Source organism: Salmo salar, chromosome ssa03 (genome assembly GCF_905237065.1).
Source record: "Salmo salar chromosome ssa03, Ssal_v3.1, whole genome shotgun sequence".
NCBI classification, from domain to species: Eukaryota; Metazoa; Chordata; class Actinopteri; order Salmoniformes; family Salmonidae; genus Salmo; species Salmo salar.
Window position 1 is genome coordinate 70,106,132 of NC_059444.1, and position 27,365 is coordinate 70,133,496.

Below are 27,365 nucleotides of genomic sequence, written 5' to 3' on the forward strand. Positions count from 1 at the left end.
CTGTTTTGAGTGTCATATTATTTAATAAAATAACTGGTAAAAAGATACACCAGTGTACTAACCACATGAGGCTGCTGAGGGGAGGACGACTCATAATAATGGCTGGATTTGATACCATTCCATTTATTCCGTTCAAGCCATAAGTATGAGCCCGTCCTTCCCAATTAAGGTGCCACCAGCCACCTGTGGTACTAACTATTAAAACCTCATCGCTTGAGACTCTAAACAAACTACTAAAATATCTCCATACAGTATGTACATCCATTAAAAACATTTGATTCAAAATATGTAGTGTTTAGAATATATGAAAAACATATACACTGAGTGTACAAACATTAGGAACACCTACCTAAATTCGTCAGGGCATGGACTCTACAGGTGTCGAAAGCATTCCACAGGGATGCTGACCCATGTTGACTCCAATGCTTCCGACAGGACAGGATGTCCTTTGGGTGGTGGACCTTGATACACACAGGAAACTGTTGAGCGTGAAAAACCCAGCAGCTTTGCAGTTCTTGACACACTCAAACCGGTGCACCTGGCACCTATAACCCATAACCCCTTCAAAGCACTTAAAGCTTTTGCTTGCCCATTCACCCAATCCATGTCTCAGTTGTCTCCAGGCTTAAAAATCCTTCTTTAACCTGTCTCCTCCCCTTCATCCATACTGACTGAAGTGGATTTAATAAGTGACATCAATAAGGGATCTTGCTTTCACCTGGATTCACCTGGTCAGTCTATGTCATGTTTTGTACACTCATTGTATATTTCAATAGTACCTATATTAACACTACAAAGTCATTCCAAAATAGTTCTTTACAAGTGAAAATACATACAGTATATGTGACTTACCAACAATATTTCATAAAAAATGTAAGTAATATAAACAAAGTGTGTTATCAATATACTTAATGTAAATAAGTTACTGCAATTGTTTGTTCATACTCTAAGAACATTTTTAAAGCCACTGTAACATTGCCATACTTTACGATAACCAATGTTAACAGAACAAGAACAGTATGAAGACTTGTGTCTTACATTCAAGTATTGTACAATTTGTTTTGGTCTTATGGGTAATGCCATTTAACCTATCCCTCTCCAGTATGTCAGAATATTAAACCTATTGTCTTTGTCTGTTATGGATCATTCTGACCTGACATGATAAGTCAAACATAAATACGGTATTATACATTGACAGTTGCTCTGCTTGACACCTGCACTTTAAAAAGGGGAACAGGCTATTCAGCCCTATACAAGGTTGACAATAACAGAACCGCCCCATTCTGCTACAGGGAGTAGAGTTTGAGCTGCTCCTCCATGTCTCCCTCAGTCACCTCCCCTAGTGCCTCCTGGTTCTGCATCAGCATGAGAAAGATGGCCGCCAACTGATCGTTTTGCACCCTAGAACAGATACACACAGACATGATGGCATTGCTTCCAATGCCTGGGTCTATATGACACACTTACAAACTCACACTCATCAATACACACAATAGATACATATAACAGAAACTCAGTGTACACAAACAACACGTGACACCCCAAAAAACACACACATGATTGTTATCTATGCGTGTGTGTAAGACATAAACATACAGTGGCTTGCGAAAGTATACACCGCCCTTGGCATTTTTCCTATTTTGTTGCCTTACAACCTGGAATTAAAATTGATTATTGGAGGGGTTGTATTATTTGATTTACACAACATGCCTACCACTTTGAGGATGCAAAATATTTTTTATTGTGAAACAAACAAGAAATAAGACCAAAACAAAACAGAAAACTTGAGGGTGCATAACTATTCACCCCCCCCCCCCCCAAAATCAATGCTTTGTAGAGCCACCTTTTGCAGCAATTACAGCTGCAAGTCTCTTGTGGTATGTCTCTATAAGCTTGGCACATCTAGCCACTGGGACTTTTCTGATTCTTCAAGGCAAAACTGCTCCAGCTCCTTCAAGTTGGATGGGTTCCGCTGGTGTACAGCAATCTTTAAGTCATACCACAGATTCTCAATTGGATTGAGGTCTGGGCTTTGACTAGGCCATTCCAAGACATTTAAATGTTTCCCCTTTAACCACTCAAGTGTTGCTTTAGCAGTATGCTTAGGGTCATTGTCCTGCTGGAAGGTGAAACCTCCGTCCCAGTCTCAAATCTCTGGAAGACTGAAACAGGTTTCCCTCAAGAATTTCCCTGTATTTAGTGCCATCTATCATTCCTTCAATTCTGACGAGTGTCTCAGTCCCTACCAATGAAAAACATCTCCACAGCATGATGCTGCCACCACCATGCTTCACTGTGGGGAAGTTGTTCTCTGGGTGATGAGAGGTGTTGGGTTTACGCCAGACATAGCATTTTCCTTGATGGCCAAAAACCTTCTTCCATATGTTTGGGGAGTCCCCCACATGCTTTTTAGCAAACACCAAACGTGTTTGCTTATTTTTTTCTTTAAGCGATGGCTTTTTTCTGCCCACTCTTCCATAAAGCCCAGCTCTGTGGAATGTATGGCTTGAAGTGGTCCTATGGACAGATACTCCAATCTCCGCTGTGGAGCTTTGCAGCTCCTTCAGGGTGATCTTTGGTCTCTTTTTTGCCTCTCTGATTAATGCCCTTGCCTGGTCCGTGAGTTTTGGTGGGAAGCCCTCTCTTGGTCTGGTTTGTTGTGGTGCCATATTCTTAAAAAAAATTTTAATAATGGATTTAATGGTGCTCCGTGGGATGTTCAAAGTTTCTGATATTTTTTAAAACCCAACCCTGATCTGTACTTCTCCACAACTTTGTCCCTGACCTGTTTGGAGAGCTCCTTGGTCTTCATGGTGCCGCTTGCTTGGTGCTGCCCCTTGCTTTGTGGTGTTGCAGACTCTGGGGCCTTTCAGAACAGGTGTATATATATACTGAGATCATGTGACAGATCATGTGACACTTAGGTTGCACACAGGTGGACTTTATTTAACAAATTATGTGACTTCTGAAGGTAATTGGTTGCACCAGATCTTATTTAGGGGCTTCATAGCAAAGGGGGTGAATACATATGCACGCACCACTTTTCATTTATTATTTTTTTTGAATAATTTTAAACAAGTTATTTTTTTTCATAGAATGCAAGGCACTGTAGGTGTACATAGTTGGACACTGTGTGTCTTCTAATGTTATAATAAACACAAGTATAAAACATATCCTGGGGTAGACAGGTGCTTCACAGTTTATTATTGTCATCATTCACATACTGGACCTTTACAGGCTGCCCAATAAAAACACCTCAAAAGACCTTCTTCTAGAGGGCTTCAATCTCAAGTCCCACTGAAGTTAACACCTACCTGATAAAGGCACGTCAACTAAGGCACGTCTGAAACATACAAAGCCCTACTAGTTACCAGAAATCATATGTCGAGTGGTGCAATGAGAACAGCTATTATTGCGTATGTATAGAGATTTGAAGTTATGATATCATCATCAAACCATGTATGACCTTATCTGGCTTACATAGAAAGATGCAATTCATGACATACTGATTAGCATTGTGTTGTATGTAAATGTACTACAAAATGTGCAACAAAGTAGGTGAGCAAAACTCAATGATGTGATGAATTTACTGCTTTTAATTAGATGTGCTGATATGGAAAATGGGTGGATTCATGGGTGGATTCATGGGTGGAAATGAGTAAGAGGCTTAAACAAGCATTGGTTTTAGACAAACTGGCTTTTAATAGTCAAGAGTTTACAAAAGGCCAAAAAACGTCATGTTTAAACAAAACATTTCAATCTCTCTACAGAAATCACTAGGGGTTGTCATACACATATTCCACTTTAGCCATTCTAACAACCGAGCTTCAGTCCCATATGAAAAGAAGCCCATTCATTGTCAGTGTGCATTGGTTAGATATAAAGTGACAAAAGCCCCAATGATCGTCAGAGTCAGGACAGGAGTGAGATATATGGTTCTCTCAGCATTCAGAATGCCATCATTAGGGTATTCGGATGTTACTGATTGGCATTTGTTACATTACCTAAAGTGTCTGGGACTGACTCACAATGGACAGTGGCCACACAGACCAAGACTTGGGTAGAGGGGGCCTTTGCATGCAAATCACTTGTCTTGGCTTTAAATCACAGTTTCATATTTTAAAACAATGAAAAACAACACAACCCTTCCCTACCCCTTCGCCCATAATAGCTATTTAAACACTTCCTTACTGTATTGGTATTGCAATGGTCATCCATTTCTTCTAAAACAGTGGTTCCCGACCTTACTTTTTTCGGGAACTTTTTTTGCACACCCCACACGTCATACTTTGTAATAAGCATGGATGTATTATCTTCAAACGTTCTTTTGCGACTATCAGAGTCTCAGAATCCAGAATGAATCATTCCTGCTCTAATCAAAAGGATAGACGCCACCAGTAAGAGAGCAGATAGAAAGCGAAGGGGCTAAAGCGGGGACTAAAGCTTCACAGAGGCACTTGTGTGTTTGGTGTAATGCAGCATGCTATTCACAGGCAGAGTTGAGCAATAGCCTTTAATTCACATCCTTCAAAAGTAAGAAAGAAGGAAAGAAAAGGGGAGAGGACAAAAAAGCAACATATATTTTCCATATCAACAGCAAAGTTGCCGGACAATCAACAGAAGAGATCGCTCTTCTCAGCAGAGGTTTCAAAGGTTCTTCTTCAGTGATCACTTTTCACAAAACAAAGTTAAGAATAGAAAGGTGTCGGTGTAGAGTCATTCCTTTTCTTCATCGCCTACTCAGCTGCACTGAAAAAAATTGAGTACTAATATATCAGTACAATGTGGTACAGTTTTATCTATTGACAAATATAGTTATTTCATTGATATTATTAGCCAGTTATTGTTATTAGCTTAAGAGTCAGAAATGTTAAGTAGTTGTAGTATTGGAATTTGACTGATATCAAACTCGTGATTTGGAAAAGAGTGAGATCACTCACCATTGTCAGGGTTGTTATTTCAGCATGCATCAGGGTTTAGTAGGTTTCAAGAAACCTAAAGCAGACAGTGCTCTGACCAAAGGTTGATCAAAACACACCCGGAAAATAGCATACCACCATAGAATACCCTCCCCCACCACAGATCCCCCTCCCCCACCACCTCCAACTGGTATATGGTGAAGTTGCCCCTAGATGCTGATTTTGGGTCAGTTTTGCATGTTCCTTATTCATTTGGGTTGTGAGAGGGGAAGCTGATCCTAGATCTGCACTTGGGAGAAACTTCACCCCCCGCACCACGGAGTTCCCAGGCAGGTTAGATGGCAATGTGTGAGATGCATGCCATTTCAAAGGTTAGTATGTACTAATTAGTGCAATGTAACAAAGAGACCATATTATCATATGCAGCAGGCATGTGAATGTGACAGCTGAACAATTAACTATTGAAACAAGTATTCCTCCCCTAGCAGCCTGGTCTCATAGACTAGACGTAACATAGTAAATGTATATCTGGGACACTCCACTTAGTACGATATGTTATGTTTCATATGGCGTTTGCAGACTGTACGATTTTAGCCGTTTTATGCCACAACTTTGCCGTCCCAGACAAAATTTCCACGTGGAGGACAAATTCTTAGGTCGTAAATGATTGTCGGACGTCTTGGCTCGTTCAGTGTGACAGGGTCTAGGTCTGCTGATTAAGTGCTGATTAAGTACCGCTACGTGCAATCGTAGGCTCCGACAAAGTTCTAGCGGTGTCCACATTTTTTGTCCTTTATCGCGTAGTGTGGCTGGTGTTATGAGCTGATCCCGGTGACTGACCAATATGAAGATGGCCGCCACTGAGTATGCACACAACAATAAAATTATTGTGAATAGTCAGATTAATATAATAGTTTGAATTAAACGTTTAGCCTACATGCTGTGCAAGAAGAACGATTTCCCTGTAAATAATCATGTTTATATGACACATCTGAAATTTGGCTACCTGGTGGGATTTCGATAAACGCACAAAATCGGCAATCAAATTAAACGTTTGTACATATAAAGTTTGTATGTGAAAACTATTTCTAAGATGCCTACTTGAATTTATTCAGAACTCACTTCACTCACGCATAAGCATTGAGTGAGGCTTGCACTGCTGGTGCTGGTACATGCTCAGATCAAATACACCGCTGCAGGCAAATTGCAGAATGTGACGACAGAACTGAAGCAAATCGTACAATCTGGCCAGGTTGATATCAAGATTTTAATTTGGTAACGTCGCACAGTGTAACGTGATAATCGTTAAAGACTGAATCTGACATACAGTCTGCAAATGCTGTAGCCATTTCCTGCAGACCAATTAATAGTGGCCTCATGGGTGGAATGTTAATATTTTTCATAATTTCATAATTAATAAACTGAAAATCTGGTATTTCTATGTCAAACAGTTTTGATATATTTCAGTCTTCTGTAATGTATATAAAGTGTAATATTGGGATGCAAACTCCAAACTTTATACATTTCAACTCCATATCTGACATGGTACAGGCGTCTTCTTTTTTAAGCCCATAACAATGTGGTGTATATTTGGGGCGGCAGGTAGCCTAGTGATTAGAGCGATGTGCCAGTAACCAAAAGGTTGCTCGATCAAATCCCCGAGCTGACAAGGTAAAAATCTGTTGTTCTGCCCCTGAACAAAGCAGTTAACCCACTGTTCCCCGGTAGGCCGTCATTGTAAATAAGAATTTGTTCTTAACTGACTTGCCTTGTTAAATAAAGGTTAAATCATTTATAAAAATACTTTGGTGTCAAAGTAGTTTTGTTTAAGACTACCAATAAACAGTCTGTGTGACCCTGATTTAGCCCACTGCAGTAAAAGGTTAGTTAAGGCAAAAACGAAAGTAGGGTGGTTGGCTGGGGTGGATGGGTGGGAGTATAACGCGAATGTCTAGCCACCCAAAGGTTGCGTTTTCAAATCTCAGCCCAGACAACTCTTGCATTTTAGCTAATTAGCAACTTTGCAACTACTTTGTACTTTTTAGCTACTTTGCAACTACTTAGCATGTTAGCTAACCCTTCTCCTAACCCTAACCATTTAACCTAATTCCTAAACCTAACCTTAACCCTAACCTTAACCTTTAGTCTAGCTAACGTTTGCCACCTAGCTAACGTTAGCCACAACAAATTGCAATTCGAAACATATCATAAAAAAAAAAAATTGTAACATATCATACAAAATGGATTGTGGACATCTACAAATTAAATCCGGGACACTATCATACTATTAGTGTGTCCCGGATTTACATTTACTATGTTACGTCTACCCCTGAGTCTAGGTTGCCCCTAGATGTAACAATGTTGTAATTGGAGATAAGACAGGCATACAGTAATACACATTATAGATAGACCTACAGACACTGGTAAGCTGAACATAAACAGTTTATGAGCAAAACATTTGTTGGGAAGATACCTATATTCCAGTGAGTCAGCCTTATTGCAATAATAATAATGTTGATCTTTATTATCAAGTAGAGACAATAAACGTGGCTTGCAAATAGTGGCCTGATTTGCCTTTTCAGGCTACACTGATCAAATGCTGTCACCATCTGGAATAAAAATGCAATTATAGTGAAAGCATTTCAGCTCTCACAGACACAGTAAAAAAAATCCCCAATTTAAATGTCTCACTACCTCGATATTGCCTGCAGAGGGCCCAATGGTATAGCAGCAAAGGTCTAAGGTTCAGGGCTCAGCTATAATTCAACTTTAAAACTGCTCTCTGCAAGGCCCCCTGAGTGTTTACAAGCGCAGCTGTTGGCACAAGATTAATTCTAATTTTGCAGGTGGCTCCTAAAATCAGAGTGGTCCTGATAAAAGTCTCACCTAACCACTAAATTATGAAACTCTTTAATACTATCATGGCAGCCATTTTGGGTGTGCAGTAAGTGAGTAACTGATTTTCTCTCAGGCATTTGTTTAGCAGGTGCCACGCACAACCAATCAATTCCAAATGGATTCACCTCTGGTACCAGCATTAAGAGGTAAAGAACGTGCCTTTGTGAATGATTCCTCACAGATGTCATCTCAATAGAAGGTGGGGGGGGGGGAGTCTCCCCTGCAGCACTGATGATGACCCACATTGGTGCCCCAGTGCAGTATTTCCCATGATCGCAGGGCCCTTTGTTTTACATGGCCGTGAGACAGCAGCATATGATAACTATTAACTGTATCCTTATAGAACCATAATATCCTTATGAAGCTCCAGGATATTAGACTGTCTGAAGACACAGGGGGATGTAGATGGGGGGATGGGGGAGGGATGTTCGGGAAGTGATGTACAGTGCATTTGGAACGTATTCAGACCCGTTTACTTTTTTTCCCATTTTGTTACGTTACAAACTTATTCTAAAATGGATTAAATTGTAAATGAGGTATTTCTGTTTTTATTTTTTATAAATTAGCTAAAATGTCAGAAAAACCTGTTTTCGATTTGTCATTATGGGGTACTGTGTGTAGACTGATGAGGAAAATAAATTATTTAATACATTTTAGAATGGCTGTAGCGTAACAAAATGTGGAAAAGGGGAAGTGGTCTGAATACTTTCCGAATGCACTGTAGGTCTGGTGGTCGTTGGCAGGGATCAAACAGAAAGTGTAAAATAGAAAGGATAAAGCAAGCTCTGCCAGCATGTGCCCTATCAGACCCAGATGTGTGCTCTACCACATCAGTGGAAGCCTATCAGTGGCTAACATGTCTGTTCAAAAACAAAAAAACAATATCCTACAGCCCAATCGCCTTTTTACACTGTTGGTGATGTCATACTAGTCTAATTAGTAAATGGCTGAATGCATCGATATACACTGCTTTCACCAGAGTCATATATACAATGCCTTCGGAAACTATTCAGACCCCTTGACTTTTTCCCCAACAAATTACGTTACAGCCTTATTCTAAAATGTATTAAATAGTTTTTTTCCCCTCATCAATCTACACACAGTACCCCATAATGACAAAGCAAAAACTGGTTATAAAAAATACAAAACTGAAATATGACATTTACATAAGTACTCAAACCCTTTACTCTGTACTTTGTTGAAGCACCTTTGGCAGCGATTACAGCATAGAGTGTTCTTTGGTATGACGCTACGAGCTTGACACACCAGTATTTGGGGAGTTTCTCCCATTCTTCTCTGCAGATCCTCTCAAGCTCTGTCAGGTTGGATGGGGAGCGTCACTACACAGCTATTTTCAGGTCTCTCCAGAGATGTTCGATCATGTTCAAGTCCGGGCTTTGACTGGGCCGCTCAAGGACATTCAGAGATTTGTCCCGAAGCCACTCCTTCGTTGTCTTGGCTGTGTGCTTAAGGTCGTTGTCCTGTTGGAAGGTGAACCTTCGCCCCAGTCTGAGGTCCTGAGCGCTCTGGAGCAGGTTTTCATCAAGGACCTCTCTGTACTTTGCTCTGTTCATCTTTGCCTCGATCCTGACTTGTCTCCTAGTCCCTGCCGCTGGTAAACATCCCCAAAGCATGATGCTGCCACCACCATGTTTCACTGTGGAGATGGAGCCAGGTTTCCTCCGGAAGTGACGCTTGGCATTCAGGCTAAAGAGTTCAATCTTGGTTTCATCAGACCAGAGAGTCTTGTTTCTCATGGTCTGAGAGTCTTTAGGTGCCTTTTGGCAAACTCCAATTGGGCTGTCATGTGCCTTTTACTGAGGAGTGGCTTCCGTCTGGCCACTCTACCAAGGCCTGATTAGGGAAGTGCTACACAGATGGTTGTCCTTCTGGAAGCTTCTCCCATTTCCACAGAGGAACACTAGAGCTCTGTCAGAGTGACCATCGGGTTTTTGGTCACCTCCCTGACCAAGACCCTTCTCCCCTGATTGCTCAGTTTGGCTGGCCTGCCAGCTCTAGGAAGAGTCTTGGTGGTTCCAAACTTCTTCCATTTAAGAACGACAGAGGCCTCTGTGTTCTTGGGGACCTTCAATGCTGCAGACATTTTTTGGTACCCTTTCCCAGATCTGTGTCTTGACACAATCCTGTCTCGGAGTTCTACAGACAATACCTTCGACTTCATCGCTTGGTTTTTTCTCTGACATGCACTGTCAACTGTGGGACCTTATATAGACAGGTGTGCTTTTGCAAATCATGTCCAATCAATTGAATTTACCAGAGATGGACTCCCATCAAGTTGCAGAAACATCTCAAGGATGATCAATGGAAACAGGATGCACCTGAGCTCAATTTCGAGTCTCATAGCAAAGGGTCTGAATACTTATGTAAATAAGCTATTTCTGTTTTTTATATATTGGCAACAAAATAAAAAAAACTGTTTTCGCTTCGTCATTATGGGGTATTGTGTGTAGATTGTATTTTTATTTATTGAATCCATTTTAGAATAAGGCTGCAATGTAATAAAATGTGGAAAAAGTCAAGGGGTCTGAATACTTTCCAAAGGCACTGTACATATGTACTGTATATGGCTCTGCCCTTCACCAGTGATGGAGTGCCAGTCATACAGTGTGTCACACCCTGGGTAGTGGGTGAGGGGAGCAAGGAGAGGGAGGTGAGGTGGTATTTTTGAGACTTGGGAGTGGATAAGAGGCTCGGGGGGGGGGGGTTAAAGTGAAATTATATCTTACCCATAATCCTTCATAACTCACAGTGTGCTTGTCGATGTTGCTTATAGAGAGGTAAAGTCAGGTGTGAGCTCTATCCTGAAAAGATAAAGGCCGGGTGAAAGCTGTTATGTATAGCAGCACAGAACTCTACTCTCACAATTCCACAGCTTGGAAACAGACAACTTAACAGGCACTTATGGCAATGCAAATAGCTTTCACATGCTTACATCTTTTCCACACAAAACCTAGTGCCAAAAGGAAAACATTGCACTGAGCTTCATGAAATCAAGTTTAGGCCAAAGTTGTGGTTGAGTTTAATTCAGGTCCAACAGTTGGTGTGGTGAGCAAGTACATGCTGTGCTCTTGTGTGTAAACACATAAGTGAAAGGCACAGGGTACAAGGCACAGGGATTTAGTAACATATAGCTGGGTTTGGGGCTGGAATGAGACTATAGTTAATCGTATAAAGATGTATTAATACATCATTGGTCATTTAAAACCATGAGTCACTGCTCAGGCTTCAAACAAGAGTGGAAGCATACTCCCCAAAAAAGACAAAGAAAAACATTCCTGAAACTCAGGGCCCACATGCCTTTCCTCCCTTCCTCCTTCCGCAGCGCGCAACTCCATGGGAACATAACAAACCAACAGAGCCAAGCTTGGCAGATATTTTAAGACCTTGATTCAATTCCAGTGTTAGAAGGCACATGCCACCAATCACAATGCGTTTAAGACATCCACTCCCCCCCCCCAAAACGGTAAGTGCTGCTATTAATCCATGTTATTCCCTTGTTGTCACACCCCTAAACAGAGTCCACATCCGCCCCCTGCACGCTCACTCACTAAGTCATTCCAACCCCCAGCAAGCATTGGGCCCCAGGCTCACTGCACCGCTCCACTAGCAGAGAACAGGACTGGCTAAACCAAAAGATAGGAGGCATCACATAACGCCTCCCTCCCTCTGCTTATGCAAGTTCAAGCCCTAGGATGTGAGAGAGAGAAAGAGAGAGAGGCTGTTCGCTCCCTATGCCGGCCTCCCACCACAAGCTCACCACAGTCTGTAGGAAGATGTTTAGCATTACAAACTAAGAGTAACCTTTAGGCTTCAAAACAAGCAGTCTTTGTTGTTGTTTTTGTCTCTTTCCTTAAGTGCCCTTCAATTTTCTTCAGTGAAGTTCACTAATCTTATTTTACAATCTGGTGACCTATAAAGATACAGAACATCCCACCGCACACACTGGTTGAATCAACGTTGTTTCCACGTCATTTCAATGAAATGACGTTGAACCAATGTGGAATAGACGTTGAATTGACGTCAGTGCCCAGTGGGATGTCTCAAGTCTACATTTCTTTGAGGGAGTTAGTAGCTACAGGTACAAAGTCTGCAACGTCCCTCACTGCTTTGGTGGGTTATTGGTTTAACTGTCCACTCTGTGACCAACCCCCTCCTATCTGCAGGGGAGATGTTGTCATGGATGTGTCATAGATGTCATAGCACCTAAATGCCAGGTCAACACACAAGGACAGGATAGGGGAGGGAGGAAGAGAGGGAGAAGGTGGTTGCATTGGCGTGCAGAAGGAGGATAGGTTAAACCAGAGTCATGCAAAGGAAGGGGGGCAGTAGGGAGAGAGAGGGGGGCACTCACCTCTGCTCCTCCTCCATCTCCTCCTTGGTCATCAGCTTCTCCAACTTGCTAATCTTCATTCCTGGGGTAAAGTGCACCGCCTCAGCTGATGCCACATCAGAGAAAACAGGAGGGACCATGGTCAACACACACTTACACATCATTCATACATACAGTACACACACTTGCATGTTCACACGAACGGACGCATGCACACACACACACAGATAAATGTTTGGAGGATTTCTAAGTCCTCTGGGACCTCTGTGGCTGTTAGTTACAGTCCTGTTGTTGCTACAGTATATCAGGATTACAGGAAGGACACACAGTAGTAGAGTGCAGTCAAAACGGAGCAAAGAGTGACCGTGTGGCCGTAATTCAATTCAGAGTCAGATGGCTGATTCACTTTTATGTGTGCCAATGTCACTGATTCCATTTACAGTACACAGAGTGACATTACAACCCTGTGCTATTGGTGGAACCAGACCCCAACCGTCCCGTGTCTTAGTGAGGCAGTTTGTCTCTCATTTAGAGGAATACACTTTACTGATACAGACAGTGGTACAAACCAGGCCATATCCTATAGACAGGTCTGATAGTGAAAGAGACACTGATCAGTTTTTCAAGGAGTCCATTCTACCGAGAAGATACAAGCTCAATAATTAGATGTAATGTGGTGTTTCATGTAACACCTGAAAGGGTACATAGAGATCTTAAACATGATCATAGGATGACAAGAGTTAAGACCTCACATAGTTGTAGCTCCATGGAAGTGCATTACAGTGAACTAGTGTTCATTTTCTGTCCTTAGGTAACTGTCAATAAATACACTGAGTATACAAAACATTAAGAACACCTGCTCTTTCATGACATAGACTGACCAGGTGAATCCAGATGCAAGCTATGATCCCTTATTGATGTCACTTCTTAAATCCACTTCAATCAGCATTGGTGAAGGGGAGGAGACAGGTTAAATAAGGATTTTTAAGCCTTGAGACAATTGAGACATGGATTGTGTATGTGTGCCATTCAGAGGTCAAATGGGCAAGACAAAATATTTAAGTGCCTTTGAACTGGGTATGGTAGTAGTTGCCAAGCACATCGGTTTGAGTGTGTCAAGAACTGCAACGCTGCTGGGTTTTTCACGCTCAACAGTTTCCTGTGTGTATCAAGAATGGTCCACCACACAAAGAACATCCAGCCAACTGGACACAACTGTGGGAAGCATTGGAGTCAACATGGGCCAGCATTCCTGTGGAATGCTTTCGGCACCTTGTAGAGTCAATGCCCTGACAAAATGGAGCTGTTCTGAAAACAAAAAGGGGGGTGCAACTCCATATTAGGAAGGTGTTCCTAATGTTTGGTATACTCAATGTACATTCCTTGCTAACCAGTTTGTTCTAAAAACCAAACTCCCCTACAGCGATCATCCATCCATGTCACTTAATGAAACTCATGTTTCACTGTCAATCAACAGTTAACTGTTGGTGAGGTGGAGACATGAGATCAAATTTGGCCTTAAAGTCCACATTTTTCCCCTTTACCATCTCAACATGCAAAAAGACAGCTTTACCATATGTTTTGTCCTGGAAACGAGTTATCTCCCCTGCACACACGTACAGTGATGATTGCCCGCCTGCAGCAGCAGTGGCCAGTATGCTATTCAGTGAGGATATACTGTAAGGCAGGGTTCCCCAACTGGTGGCCCTCTGGCCGAATTTGGCCTACAGGCGATTTTATTTGGCCACCCAAGTTTTTTGAGCAAAAAAATTAAAACATGTATATTTAATTTTTTATTGTTGTACTTACAAAACTGTAAAAACAACAGCAAATCACTTCCAAGTTATTTTAATTTTGAAAATCTGTTCCAATGTATTGCCACGCATAATAGAGAGATATACAGTTATGTGATCGTATACTATGTTTTAGTCAAATATGATACAGTATTCGTTTGGACTTTTTGCGGTCAATTTGCAGTCTACAAATAACAAAAGGAGGTGTCCAACCGAAACCTAGTCAGATATATACATGACAGTATAAAAGGCCATGTAGGCACAAAGCTCTTGTGTTTGTGTGGCTCTGTGTGGTTGTATTGTACAGTATTCCAGGGAGGCCTGACCTCTCACCTGGAAACACTTACTGTAATCTGGCACAATGAGACCTGCCTCAATGGAGACCTGGGGCCTCGAGGGATCAGAAAAGACCTGACCGAAAGACAAAATGGTGGCTGGTTTGAATACACAACTCAGTTCCAGTGAAAGGAGGGCAAGTCTCAAGACTGTAAGGGGATGTGTCAATGGAGGATCTACCCCCACAGCGTATACACAAGCCAGTGCATCTGCTAGACACCCCAGATCCAGTTTAAATGAGGATTTGCTGGGTATGCAGTGATGTGCATCCGGTTAATGTTGGCTAATGCATTAGGGCCCTTTGAGATTGGTTTGATGCAGTTAGTCATTGCTAAAGTCAATCCATTCAGGTAGTCAAACTTGATCTGCTTTTGGACGACTGACTGTACCCATAGCTGACAATTAGCTGACACCAAAAAACTATTAAAACATACTACCGTTGCTCTCAAGGTCCTCTGGCTCTGGCACGAAGATGGGCTCAGGGGTGGGTTCCCTCGCTGGCTTGGGGTTGGGTTCCCTCGCTGGCTCAGGGGTGGGCTCTCTGACGGGGACCTCCTTCACCACAGATACAGGTTCGGCGATGAGCTCAAGGATGGGCTCCTCAACAACGACTGGGATGGGCTCTGGCTCAGGGATGGGCTCAGGCACGGGTTCTGGCTCAACCACGGGCTCTGGCACAGCCTGCAGGGACAAAGTGTATAACAGATATAATTTACTGTACACCTAAAATGCTGTTTTAAACAATGGAATTGTGATTAATATTGAGCAAAAAAATCTGACTACGAACATGACTTTGTTTTCCAATGGCCTTCAATGGTCAGTGTAGCGGCTAATGGAGGTTAATAGGGAATTGTGTTGTATTCCCAACCTAGCCGTCCTAGGTTCTAAATATAGCAGAGCTTTAGGCTAGACTTGTTTCTATAGTACCTGAGACAATTACATTAGTGGAACCAACTGCTCACGCTAATAACAATAAGAACTGTTGAGTGTTGTTTGTCATGCATAGCCTCCTGGGGAATATAAGACAGAGATGACTGAGCCCAGTGATTGTATATGAGAACTCATCAGCTCAACCAGTACCGACTTTGGGAAACTGCCAAGAATAGAACCACTGAACAGAACTCATGCAAAAATACAGAGGGAGTGTCTGTCAAATTGTCACTAAAGACAGCAATAGGACACCCCCATAGTATCCAAATTGCCCCAGTCTATAAGGGGTAGGTCTATGGTGGGGAAATATAGCCATATACTTAAACGGTATCGCATCCCACATTCTATAAAAAGTAGAAAAGGCTTTTTTCTGCTCTGAAATTGGTGCTGGAGGGACATAACCCAGAATATCATCCTTCACATGCTGAAATGTAAAACCTGCATATTTTGCGCAAACCTCTACAAATTGCAGACTCAACTGCTGAGCCCTGTGGACGTGATAACCTCTTGACACATTGTAATGGTTCTTCTATGAGTGACAGCTGTCATTTGCAGCTCTCTCTCAGGTTCTTGTTTAGTGGCTGTGTCCTCTCTGTATGCCGCCTGCCAATGACACAGGCACAAATAAACCCCCCTTCAATCCATCTCCTCCCCTCCCTCTCCAGAACTTTCCCTAGCCCTGACAGAACTGGATTCGCAGGAACTCACACATATACACACACACACACAATGCACCAAAAATATATTTTAATGCTTTTGGTGTCTGATACTTGGGAGAACTAATCTCACAGTGAGTACACAGAGACACAGTGAGGTCACATATGGGGACACAGTGGGCTCAGGGCTTGACGCTCTGCCAGAGGCCTCCTGTCATCTCTGATCAGAGTAACAATGGCTAAAGCCTAGAACTAAGAGTATAAGTAGGGTGCTCATTTACAGTAAAGTCCAGCTCTAAAGTAGTTTTAAATTCTCCAAATGTAGAAGACCAAAGTGAAGGAAAGAAGCTTAAGGTGATTTAATCAAAATATTAAATGTTTTGTTGACATTTCTGCCTGTGGCTGCTCATATTTTTGTCTATATAAATTGTCCACATGACTTTAAAGTGTATATTAAATTTAGCAGAGGAAGCACATGGCCACCTGTGTCACAACCCTACCCCTCCTCTTGGAGCAGACTTTATGACGATGGACATGTTGACTAACCCACCACAGTAACAAATGGTAGTAGACAGAGCAGGCCATGGGCATGGATTCTACCAGGCCCAACTGTGTCTCATAGCCTAACCCCTGAGCAGCCCTCTTTAGACTACTCACACCCAACCACTGGAATGGAATCCATTTAGCAGACCTACCCACCAACAGCCTCTTCCCCTCTGCCACTGAATTCCTCAGCTATTAAACACCAAAATACTCCATGCATAGGACCCAACTCACACATTCACAAAAGCTATCTTATTCAGGGTCATAGTAGGGCTGAATGTAGGTTTATAGAATCCCTTTAGAGCAATGGTATTCAAACCTTTTCAGCGGGGACCACATTTTTTGGGACAGAATTTCTCGCAACCCCACCCTACCACAAATCTAATGACACAATCTTAAAATCGTTAAATGTAGATTTTATATCAACAAATGAACTTCCATTCATTGCATTTTGATCTCTTATCAAAATGAAAATAAACCAATAAATACATTTCCTCAAAAACCCCATTGCAGTTCTACTGACCTTGAATACCACTGCTTTAGAATGAGATGATGCATTGCTCACATTTTGTAAGTCTAAGATTCAACATCATCACCAATACTCAATTTTTACATCTCCTAATTTGGTCAGAGAGCTCTCTCTAGTAGAAGTGTATGAGGTCATTATTCCATTCTGCATCAGTCATCATCTCTTAGGCTCCTCAAGTAACTTTCATTTTTCTAACGGTGTCTGTACCACCCAGACACTAAACGTAGTCCAAGAGCTGTAGGATGGCTTGTAGAGGATTTAGAGCCCTGTTAATAACAGCCTGTGCAATTAACCCCTCACTCAGCTCATACAGTGACATTGACCTCTGACCTCATGCTGTAAATGTGGCATCCACTGACATGCACTCAGCCATTTTGGGTCAGTACATTCTTAGAAAAAAAGGGTTCCAAAAAGGTTCTTCGGCTGTCCCCATAGGAGAACCCTTTTTGGTTCCAGGTAGAACCTTTTATTCTTAGCGTGTATGGGCCATGACCTCACAGCATGAGCACATCAAATCAAATTGTATTTGTCACATGCTTCACAAACAACAGGTGTAGACTAACAGTGAAATGCTTACTTAGAAATAGTGACACAAGGAATAAATACACAGTTGATAACAATAATGAGTAACAATAACATGGCTATATACAGGGAGTACCAGTACCGAGTCGATGTGCAGAGGTATGAGGTAATTGAGGCAGCTATATTCATATAGATAGAGGTACAGTGACTAGGCAACAGCGTAGATAGACAGTAGCAGCAGTGTATGTGGTAAGTGTGAAAGTGTGTGTATGGGTGTGTGAGTGTGGCCTCAGTATGCATGTGTGCTCGTGTTATGTTTGGGTGGGCGTATGTAGTGTGTATGTGTGTGTGGGGTGTCAGTGTAAGTATGTGTGTGTGTGTGTGTGTGTGTGTGTGTGTGTGTGTGTGTGTGTGTGGGTAGAGTCCAGTGTGTGCATAGAGCCAGTGCATTTGATTAGCTATTCAGCAGTCTTGTTTAGCAGTCTTATGGCTTAGAGGTATAAGCTCTTCAGGGTCCCTTTTCTTCCATACTTGGTGAACTGGTACCGCTTGCTGTGTGGTAGCAGACAGAACAGTCTATGGCTTGGGTGACTGGAGTCTTTGACAATTTTATGGGCCTTCCTCTGACACCACCTGGTATAGAGGTCCTGGATGGCGGGGAGCTTGGCCCCAGTGATGTACTGGGCCATACTCACCACCGTGCAGTTATCGTACCAAGCAGTGATGCAGCCAGTCAAGATGCTCTCAATGGTGCAGTTGTAGAACTTTTTGAGGATCTGAGGGTTCATGTCAAATCTTTTCAGCCTCCTGAGGTGCATGCTCTGAGTACTCGTTCTGGTATTCCGTCTGGCCCTTCGGCCTTGTAAATGTTATCCTGTTTAATGGTCTTACATCGTCTACGGAGAGCGAGATCACACAGTTGTCCGGTACAGCTGATGCTCTCATGCATGGATCAGTGTTGCTTTCCTCAAAGCGAGAATAGAGAATAGAAGGCATTTAAGCTTGGCTTGCGTCGCTGGGCAGCTCACAGCTGAGTTTCCCTTTGTAATCCGTAATAGTTGGCAAGCCCTGCCACATCCATTGAGCGTCAGAGTCGGCGTAGTAGTATTCGATCTTAGTCCTGTATTGATGCTTTGCCTGTTTGATGGCTCATCGGAGGTCGTAGCGGGATTTCCTGTGTGTCCAGATTAGTGTTCCGCTCCTTGAAAGCGGCAGCTCTACCCTTAGCTCAGTGCGGATGTTGCCTGTAATCCATGGGTTCTGGTTGGGGTATGTACATACGGTCACTGTGGGGACGAAGTCGTCGATGCACTTATTATGAAGCCTGTGACTCATGTTGTAAACTCCTCAATGCCATCGGATGAATCCTGGAATATATTCCAGTATGTGCTAGCAAAACAGTGCTGTAGCTTAGCATCCGCTTCATCAGACCACCTTCATATTGAGCGTGTCACTAGTACTTGCTATTTTACTTTTTGTTTCTAAGCAGGAAGCAGGAGGATGGAGTCATGATCTGATTTGCCAAAGGGAGGGTGAGGGAGGGCCTTGTATGTGTTTCTGATCAAGAGTTTTGCCGCCTCTAGTTGCACAGGTGACATGCAAAAAAATAAAAATGAAATGGATTTCAGTTTCCCTACATTAAAATCACCGGCCACGAGAAACACCGACCTCTGGATGTGCATTTTCTTGTTTGTTTATGGCCCTATACAGCTCGTTGAGTGTGGTCTTACTGCCAGCATCGGTTTGGGGTGGTAAATAGACAGCTGCATAGCTGTGTACACCTGATACCTGGCATCTGCAACATTGACAGTGGTCCGTGCATAGGAGGCAGAAGAGAATGATACCTTTCTGCAAGTGGATACTGAATAATGTTGCTACCTTTATAGCAACAATAAACAGAAGGGTGATAAACTGCATTGGTCTCACTGGAGAACCTCTTAAGAGTTGTTGGGGTAGGGCCCTTGGCCCACCAAGTGAAATTCTAGCTGCCCCAGGGAACTTATAGTGCTACCGCGCCCCTTGAGTGGGTGGTGGGCAAGGGTGGTGTTGATAGCACACCTCTGATGTAGCGGGATGAACTTTGTGTATTTACTGTCCACATCAAGACTGCATCAGCTGAGAATTCAGCTGAAGCCTCTTGGGTGTATTGTACCCTCTCCTTTACATTGTCCATGCCAGTTCTCTTCTCTTCCTCCATTGAGATGACCAGGGGGTACCAGGCTGTTTGTGTCATGTTGTTGCAGTCCATCAGACAATCCCCTGAAAAGAGGCTCAGGGCAATGGGCCAAGGCATCTGGGGTGGAATAGTGTCCTGTTGTCTCAGCAACCTCCCACCCCTGCTCTGTGTCTCTGTGTACAGACAGACACATTGTTCCCCCAAAGCCACTGCCTTATCGGTGGCTGATATTACCAATGAATGAAACAACGACAGACATACCTCGACAGTATGTGGAGCTATACAGCGAGGAACATCCGGTGGGGTAGCATGAAGCCAATTAGTGTTCAGAACTCTCAAGTGCAGAGCTAGCCATAGAGTGTTGCTAATAGAGGTGTTGTTAACAGGCACAAACACACACAGCTTGTGTCCTGGCAGTCAATGGTCACAGTGTGCTGTGGCGGCCTGCAGGAATGAGATCCTACACCATTGTGCCATCGATGACATCACCACTGGACTGGAGACTGTGGGTGAGGTTTCATTTCAGCATGTCATTGGCTCTGAATTGAGTCCAAATGTTGATTCTCACGAATAATGATTGACTTGGAATATGTTTGATTATTACTAAAATTATACAATAGTTTTGCCCTTGTTCTGTTATCCGAAACAGCTGACTTTTATTAAGTAAGAACATCCTCAATGATTCAGGCCACATGACGGCAATCAAAAGGGTGAATCACATGATACAGTTTATCTGTTGTTTTGGCAGAACAATACACCGATCCAGAGCAGCAACACTTCTATAGGAAACAGCACAACCCACCATGACTTCCTCCAACACTGTATAGAAAGCATGTACTGTACTGTTTAGACATACATTATACAGCACTGCAGTTGACGGTTGCTTTTAATAGGAACTACCTGCCAAGAGGCCTGTGCAGGCCTAGCCAGTGAACTTACTTTCGAGCTGCTGTTTCTTAGCTTTTCACTGGGGGATTGGCTAACCTTTTAAGAATGGAAATGACTCCCTCATGCTTCCACTCTTCCCCCTCTCACTCCGGTACTGGGCAGACCTCCTCCATTCCTCTGTGTTGACTTGTCTAGTGCACAGCGCAGGGCCCAACATGGCCAGAAAAGACACCAGGGTTTCAGCTCTATGGTGAGTCAAGCTGGGGAGAGAGGGAGTCAGTGCCCACTACAGTGTCAGTGCCAACTGCCAACTTCTTGTCATGGGCCAATGCCCGTGTTACAGAGGGGAATTAGTGGTTGTAATGTGATGTGAAGCCATGGCATTGTCTTCTCATGGGGATGGGTGCCTGCCTGGATCTGAAGTCCAGCTGGGAAAGGAAAGGACAACAGGGACCAGAGCAAACTGTAGCTCCAGCGTGCATGCAGAGGTAGGTAGGCAGAGAAACGAGGGGAAATACCAAGAGAGGTAGGTCAGTGGAGAGCTTGACCAATGAGTAAGCAGCCCTGCAGATTCCATCACAGGCTACTGTTAGAAGTCTGACGAACACACAAGAGAGCAGAGAGCTGAGGACTGTTCTGAGAAACACTCCCTAGTCTCCTCTTGTAGTCTGTGTACCATACACATAACTCCCACTGTGTACTGCCTTAAGATAAATCTGAGTTACTTATGGGTCCCTCATGGGACAACTGACAAACATTGGATTTACCCAATGAGCACTCAAAGGGTACCATACATTGGCCCTTATATACTAAGAATGTTTTGCCTGTATAAAAACACGTTAACAGCCTTCGACAGGCAGCAAACTACTTCCTGATAACAGTGTCCTCCATGTTGCATCTGACAAAAGAACAGCTGGCTCCAGCTGTTGCCTGTGTGTATCTCTGCCTTCTCAGTGTGAGCAGTGAGTTAGCTAGCAGGCCCAGACACATTCCCATTTATAGTGTGTTTCAACACGATGGAAGAGGTTAACTCTTTCTGACTGTACAACAAGAAAGGATGGGTATGGGGGCAGGGTGTGGAGTGTCGCAGCCATTGGAACATGTAAAACAAGAATGCTATTTTACATCAATCTCAGCCAGAGGCATAGTACAGTATCTTTGCTACTGTAACAGTATAGCTTCCGTCCCTCTCCTCGCCCCGAACCAGGGACCCTCTGCACACATCAACAACTGACACCCACGAAGCATCGTTACCCATCGCGCCACAAAAGCCACGGCCCTTGCAGAGTAATGGGAACAACTACTTCAAGGTCTCAGAGCGAGTGATGTCACCGATTGAGACGCTATTACCGCACACCCCGCAAACTAGCTAGCCATTTCACATCGGTTACACTCACCCCCCTTTTGACCTCTTCCTTTTCCGCAGCAACCAGTGATCCGGGTCACGGCACCAATGTAACAGTATAGCTTCCGTCCCTCTCCTCGCCCCTACATGGGCTCGAACCAGGGACCCTCTGCGCACATCAACAACTGACACCCACGAAGCATCGCTCCACAAAGCCGTGACCCTTACAGAGCAAGGGGAACAACTACTTCAAGGTCTCAGAGCGAGTGACGTCACCGATTGAAACGCTATTAGCGCGCACCCCGCAAACTAGCTAGCCATTTCACATCGGTTACACTACCTTAAGGCCAACCCTGACACATACACACATCTATAGAGTGCATATATCACCAGATAGTTAAGTGGGCAGCACTGAGGAGAGAAGGGGGCAGTCTTAATCTCAGAACACAATGCAGACATTGACTTGACAAGGCCTGGATACTGGGAGTTAATAAGTCATGGCCCCTGATTGGTCACTATAGGCTGACGTGTCTGTGTACATGTATGTATGCTATACTGTGTGCTCCTCCACGACACGTGCGCACACACACTCACACAATGTTCGAACGCTGCTACAGCTTGAGTATGGAATAATGGGCTTTAGTGGAGATTGTTTCCTTTCTGGTTTTGACGGGGCCACGATAACATGTGGCATATTCACAGACGACTATAGGTGTAGGGTACAGTTAAAAAGGTTTGCAGACCCGACCCATAACAAGCAAAAAAAGACTGCTGAATATTCAACTCTCTTTCCTTGTTTGTTACCCTCTGTCTTGGGAATGTGTCATTGAACATTTGATGGAGAAAGTACTGTTCAATGCTGTTGATGGAGTATAGTGAGTATATGGAAGAATGACTGTGGGTTGGCTTCTGATCTTAATGTTACTCTTTACATTTGTCAGTGGCTGCTCTATAGGTTCTATACTAGTCTATTGGGTTTGAGAAGGGTGTGTGTCCAGGACAGTAACACACATTTATGAGCACCTTACACTGACCCCCACACCCAAAACAACACAGGAGAGTGATAGTGAGAGAAGATTAAGGAACAGAAATGTGAAGTTCAAACAGAAGGGAAGACTATGGACGTGACACAGAGCATGCCTCTGCTGCTAAGCACACACAGACATACAGGACAAACACGAGCAGACAGAGGGAATGAAGGAGAGGAGGGTGGAGGAGAGAGGGTTGGGGTAACGATAAGGGAACACTTTCAGCAAAGCAAGCAGCACAGGAAGGAGCCCCAAATTCCACAGCTCCAAGATGTAGCCTCGGTCGCAGAGCAAATGTTTAGTGATTTTAGAACTCTATACCTCCAGTTAGAATGTAAATATGCAGTTTGCACCGCTGCTGACAACGGTTATGCATACTATGCAGTTACAGTACATAATTGTATCGTATACCACCTATGGATCTATCAAGATGTTACTCCACTTCAATTGTATTACATTTGTGCAGAGTAGAGTAGTGCAGGTTAGCTACCAACATGGTAAATGAGAGGCCAGATCAATGATGTGAAACCGGTAAAACATACACACACGTTACTGTAGATAATATTAGACTTCAAACTTGTGCAGAGCGGTGCAGTGCATGGTGGTTGTCTAATGCGGTAAATGAGAGCCCAGCACCAGATCATTGATGTGAATGCTGATGGTGATAAAAGTGGAGAGATAAAACAGACACCATGTTATTCTAATCTAGCCCCTCAGAAAGCCAGCCACACGAGGTGCCATGCCATTAGTACTGTATGTAGACTTGCCAGTGAGCTACCCCAGCCCCAGGGCTGCAGCAGCACAACTTGGCTGGGTCCCATATAGCAGGCAACGGAGAGAAGTTATGTCTCTCATAACTGAGAAGGCTGTATGGGCTGGGTTTCTGTATAAGCACTTTGTGACATCTGCTGATATAAAAAGGGCTTTATAAATAAATTGGATTGATTGATTGTTTCACCTTGAGAGAGAGAGAACTCTTAAATGTGCACTTTAAATGCAACTGTAAAAAATAAACCTAATAGTAAAGCACAGACAGTAATGCTGCGTTCACGTGTTAGCCCTAACTAGGAAACTCAGAAATGTCCCACTTGCTAACTGGTTGTAGTTATCCACGTGCCACGTTCAACCAGTTAGGAAGTCCGCGATGTCCGAGTTCCGACTAGCATGTGGAGCATGTGAGCGCGGCAAAATGCACGGCAGGTGGTAATGTACACACAAACCACCTCAACTTAGATGGCATGGTGCCACTAACATAGTGATAAAGTCAGTCTAACAAAGTGGACCATAAAGATAAATACTACAGAAGAAGTTGTAAAATAGAAACTAATGGTAAATAATGTATTGTCATTTTGGAGTCATATTTATTGTAAATAAGAATATAATATGTTTCTGAACACTTCTATATTAATGTAGATTCTCCCATGATTACAGATAATCATGAACTAATCATGAATAATAATGAGTGAGAAAGTTACAGAGGCATAAATATCATACCCCCCAAAAATGCTAACCTCCCCTGTTGAGGCTAGCATGTCTTGGGGCACTATTTTTGTGCCTCTGTTCTTTCTCATCCTTCATTATTCATGATTCATTCAGTATTAATTCACCATTAATTTCTATGGGCACAAAATTATCTGAAACACAACCAAAACAAACTGAAAATGCATCCAACAAGTTTGTAGAGTCACGAGTTTGATGTAGTTATTGCGTGCTAGGAATATGGAACCAAATACTAAACTTTTGACTACTTTAATGTCCAGATACTTTTGGTTCCCTAAAATGGGGAGACTATGTACAAAACATGCTGTAATTTCTAAACGGTTTACCCCATATGGATTAAAATACCCTCAAATGAAAGATGGCAGTCTGCACTTTAACCTCATTGACATTGTATCAATTAAAATCCAAAGTGCTGGAGTACAGAGCCAAAACAACAAAACATGAGTCACTGTCCAAATACTCTTGACCTCACGGTCATTAAATATAGAAAATACTGTATGTTTGGGACCAAACATAGAGGGTGTCTCCAATGTATTCTCTGTGACGTGTGTGTCAGGTTAAAGCAGCAGTGGGCACATTCTGTCTTTAGTCAGGTGCTTGTAAAGGGCTCATATAGGCTTGTGATGGAAAAGGTCAGTTGCACTATAGTATACATGGGGGGCAGGTATGGGGGTCAAAATGCTGAGTGCCCTTGGGAGACAAGGTACATTCAGTTCTGCTTATTGTGCGCTTTAGAGCATTGGCTCTGGAATGCACATAACACAGTCATTAGCTAAATGGGCATTATAAATCAAGTATTGTATTAATGGTCTTGGAGACACAGATGGTTTTTCATTGTCATTTTCCCTTCTGTGACAATACAAGCTGGGCTCAGTTTAAATCCAGCTTGAAATGTAAGGATGTATTAACTGAATAAACACATTTCATGTTAGATTATCAAAAGAGACAGCTTTTGGTGGAATTCGTATTTGATGTGAAATAGCCTGCAAGAGAAATGCATTGATGTTGCAAATGACGTGCTTAAGCAGTGCGTAAATGGCACAAATTTACACAAAATTTGATTTAAAACGATATTGATTTCGAATAGTTTTAATTTAAAAGTAGAGCAATTGCAGTGTTTTCTGGCCAGGTACTATGCAACAAAGGCTGTGGTCAGTTCATGAAGTTCTGGAGAGTTGCCAAATAGTCACTTCATCATCTTCAAACCATTCATAACAGGTCAATGAAGCTAAACAGAATATCTTACCTGAACCTCGGGGATAATTTCAGGCTCTTTAACTGTCTCTTCTTCTACAACATTGATCTCTTCAACTACTGGGGCAACTGTTACTGGCTCGGTTATAGCTTCTACCACTTGTGGGGGTACCTCCACTTTTGGTACAATCACCGGTGGTGGTATCTCCATTTTTGGTACTTCCACTACTGCTACTGCTGGTGTCAATGCTATGGAAGGAGGAATGTCGTCTCCGTTGCCTACTTTAACCCTCTTCTTCTTCTCCTCTGGTTGTTTTTTGAGGATGAATTTGGCTGCCAAGACAACAGCAAGAATGGTAAAGAAGAGCGCAGGGAGAATGATAGACGCGTCAAGTTCCATGATGGTAGAATTATTTAAGGTTCACTTGACAATTGTTGTTTTCTGCAGATGTAATAAATAGTATTTTTATGTGTACATGCAAAATTGTCCTTCTTGTTGCAGATGCCAGCTGGTGTGTAGGTCAGAGTGTAGTCCCGCGCGCACTGTAGAGCATCTCACCGCGCTTCCACTAAACGCAAGTGTATAAACATGCTGGTGTTAACGCAGGCTATAAAGCTGAGCGTAATTTCGGTCGCGCTCCCCTGCTCAGACGTTGCATTCATCAACCAATGGTTGCGTGCAACGTCATAGACTGTGCCGTCGGGCACCAGCTTGCTATAATGGTGATTTAAAGAGAACTTGGAACCTGGAAAAACTATTTTTCTCAGACGGAGCTCGTTTTTTCCCAGTTGTATTGAACTCACTGAAGTCGAAAAGTTCCGAGTTTCCAGTTGTTTTGAACAGCAATTTTCATATGATTGTATTAGCCGGGTCATTCCTACATTGCAGTGCCTTCCTTTTCTGTCCCTAGGAAATATCACTTCTTATTTAGTTTAAAATGTGGATTCCACAAGGCTTTAAATATAAGGGCAGGTGTCCTTTACCTTAAAAACACAAAAATATGGATATTGAAAGGGAATTTTATGCATTTTGAACACTTTGTTTCAGTGGAGGTAAACATTTTTGCCATGACCCCAGGTGTTGTTCATCAAGTTCCACGAGAAATACAGTATAAGCCATAACATATTTAAAATCTTTCTTCATTATTTTATAGTCCTAGTTAAATTCTCTCTTATCAATAAAGTTTTTTCCATGATTATTGTATTTATTATTATTTTATTTTCTATTTTCTGTGTGTCCCTGATATTATCTTCCACATTGTTAGTTTGTTGTAATTCTCCATTTAAGAAAACAACCTCTTCCTACAATGACACCACATTCAGGAAGTGTCATGTCTTTGGTGGGAAAATAATGGTGCAAAGCTAAATAAATATGAACACTCAGTTTTATATATTTTTCCACATGTCATGTTAGTCTGTATGTCCCACTCATACATTTCCACCCTGTTGGGCTAAATTATAGAGAAATTTAGCAACATTTCTAAATGTAAAAAAATGTGTGATAGAGAAGGTAAAATCCCATTCAAGTGGTCACCATTATGCTAGCTCAATCTTTCTCACTCGCAGAGCTATGGCTAATTTAGGCTCCAATTTTCCACCCTGTTAGGATTATGCACCTTACAGGTTGGAAAATGGACCAAAAAAAAAATGAAGTGCCTTGAGCTTGACCAATATGTTTCTTCTAAAAGTGAAACGTTTCCCTTTTCTGATAGAATACTTGCATTTAATTTTTTATTCCAAAAGTTATGAGGTCCAAA

At 42.7% G+C, this 27,365-nt stretch overlaps 1 protein-coding gene across 6 annotated transcripts; it reads right to left on the bottom strand.

The window, feature by feature from the left end:
• Window positions 1–26,202, bottom strand: LOC106601432 (matrix-remodeling-associated protein 7). Of its 6 annotated transcripts, none has more exons than XM_014193645.2 (5): window positions 25,661–26,202; window positions 14,735–14,978; window positions 12,190–12,274; window positions 10,565–10,639; window positions 1–1,401 (listed from the first exon to the last, which is right to left on the bottom strand). In XM_014193645.2, exons 1-4 carry the CDS (start codon window positions 26,006–26,008, stop codon window positions 10,606–10,608), a joined length of 711 nt encoding a protein of 236 aa, XP_014049120.1. In that variant the 5' UTR covers window positions 26,009–26,202; the 3' UTR covers window positions 1–1,401; window positions 10,565–10,605. The 6 variants fall into 6 exon arrangements, with proteins under 6 accessions (XP_014049120.1, XP_045571191.1, XP_014049118.1 ...); XM_014193643.2 differs by lacking the exon at window positions 1–1,401 and adding an exon at window positions 3,679–4,744; XM_014193644.2 differs by lacking the exon at window positions 1–1,401 and adding an exon at window positions 3,679–4,749.
• Between the last annotated feature and the right edge of the window lie 1,163 nt (window positions 26,203–27,365).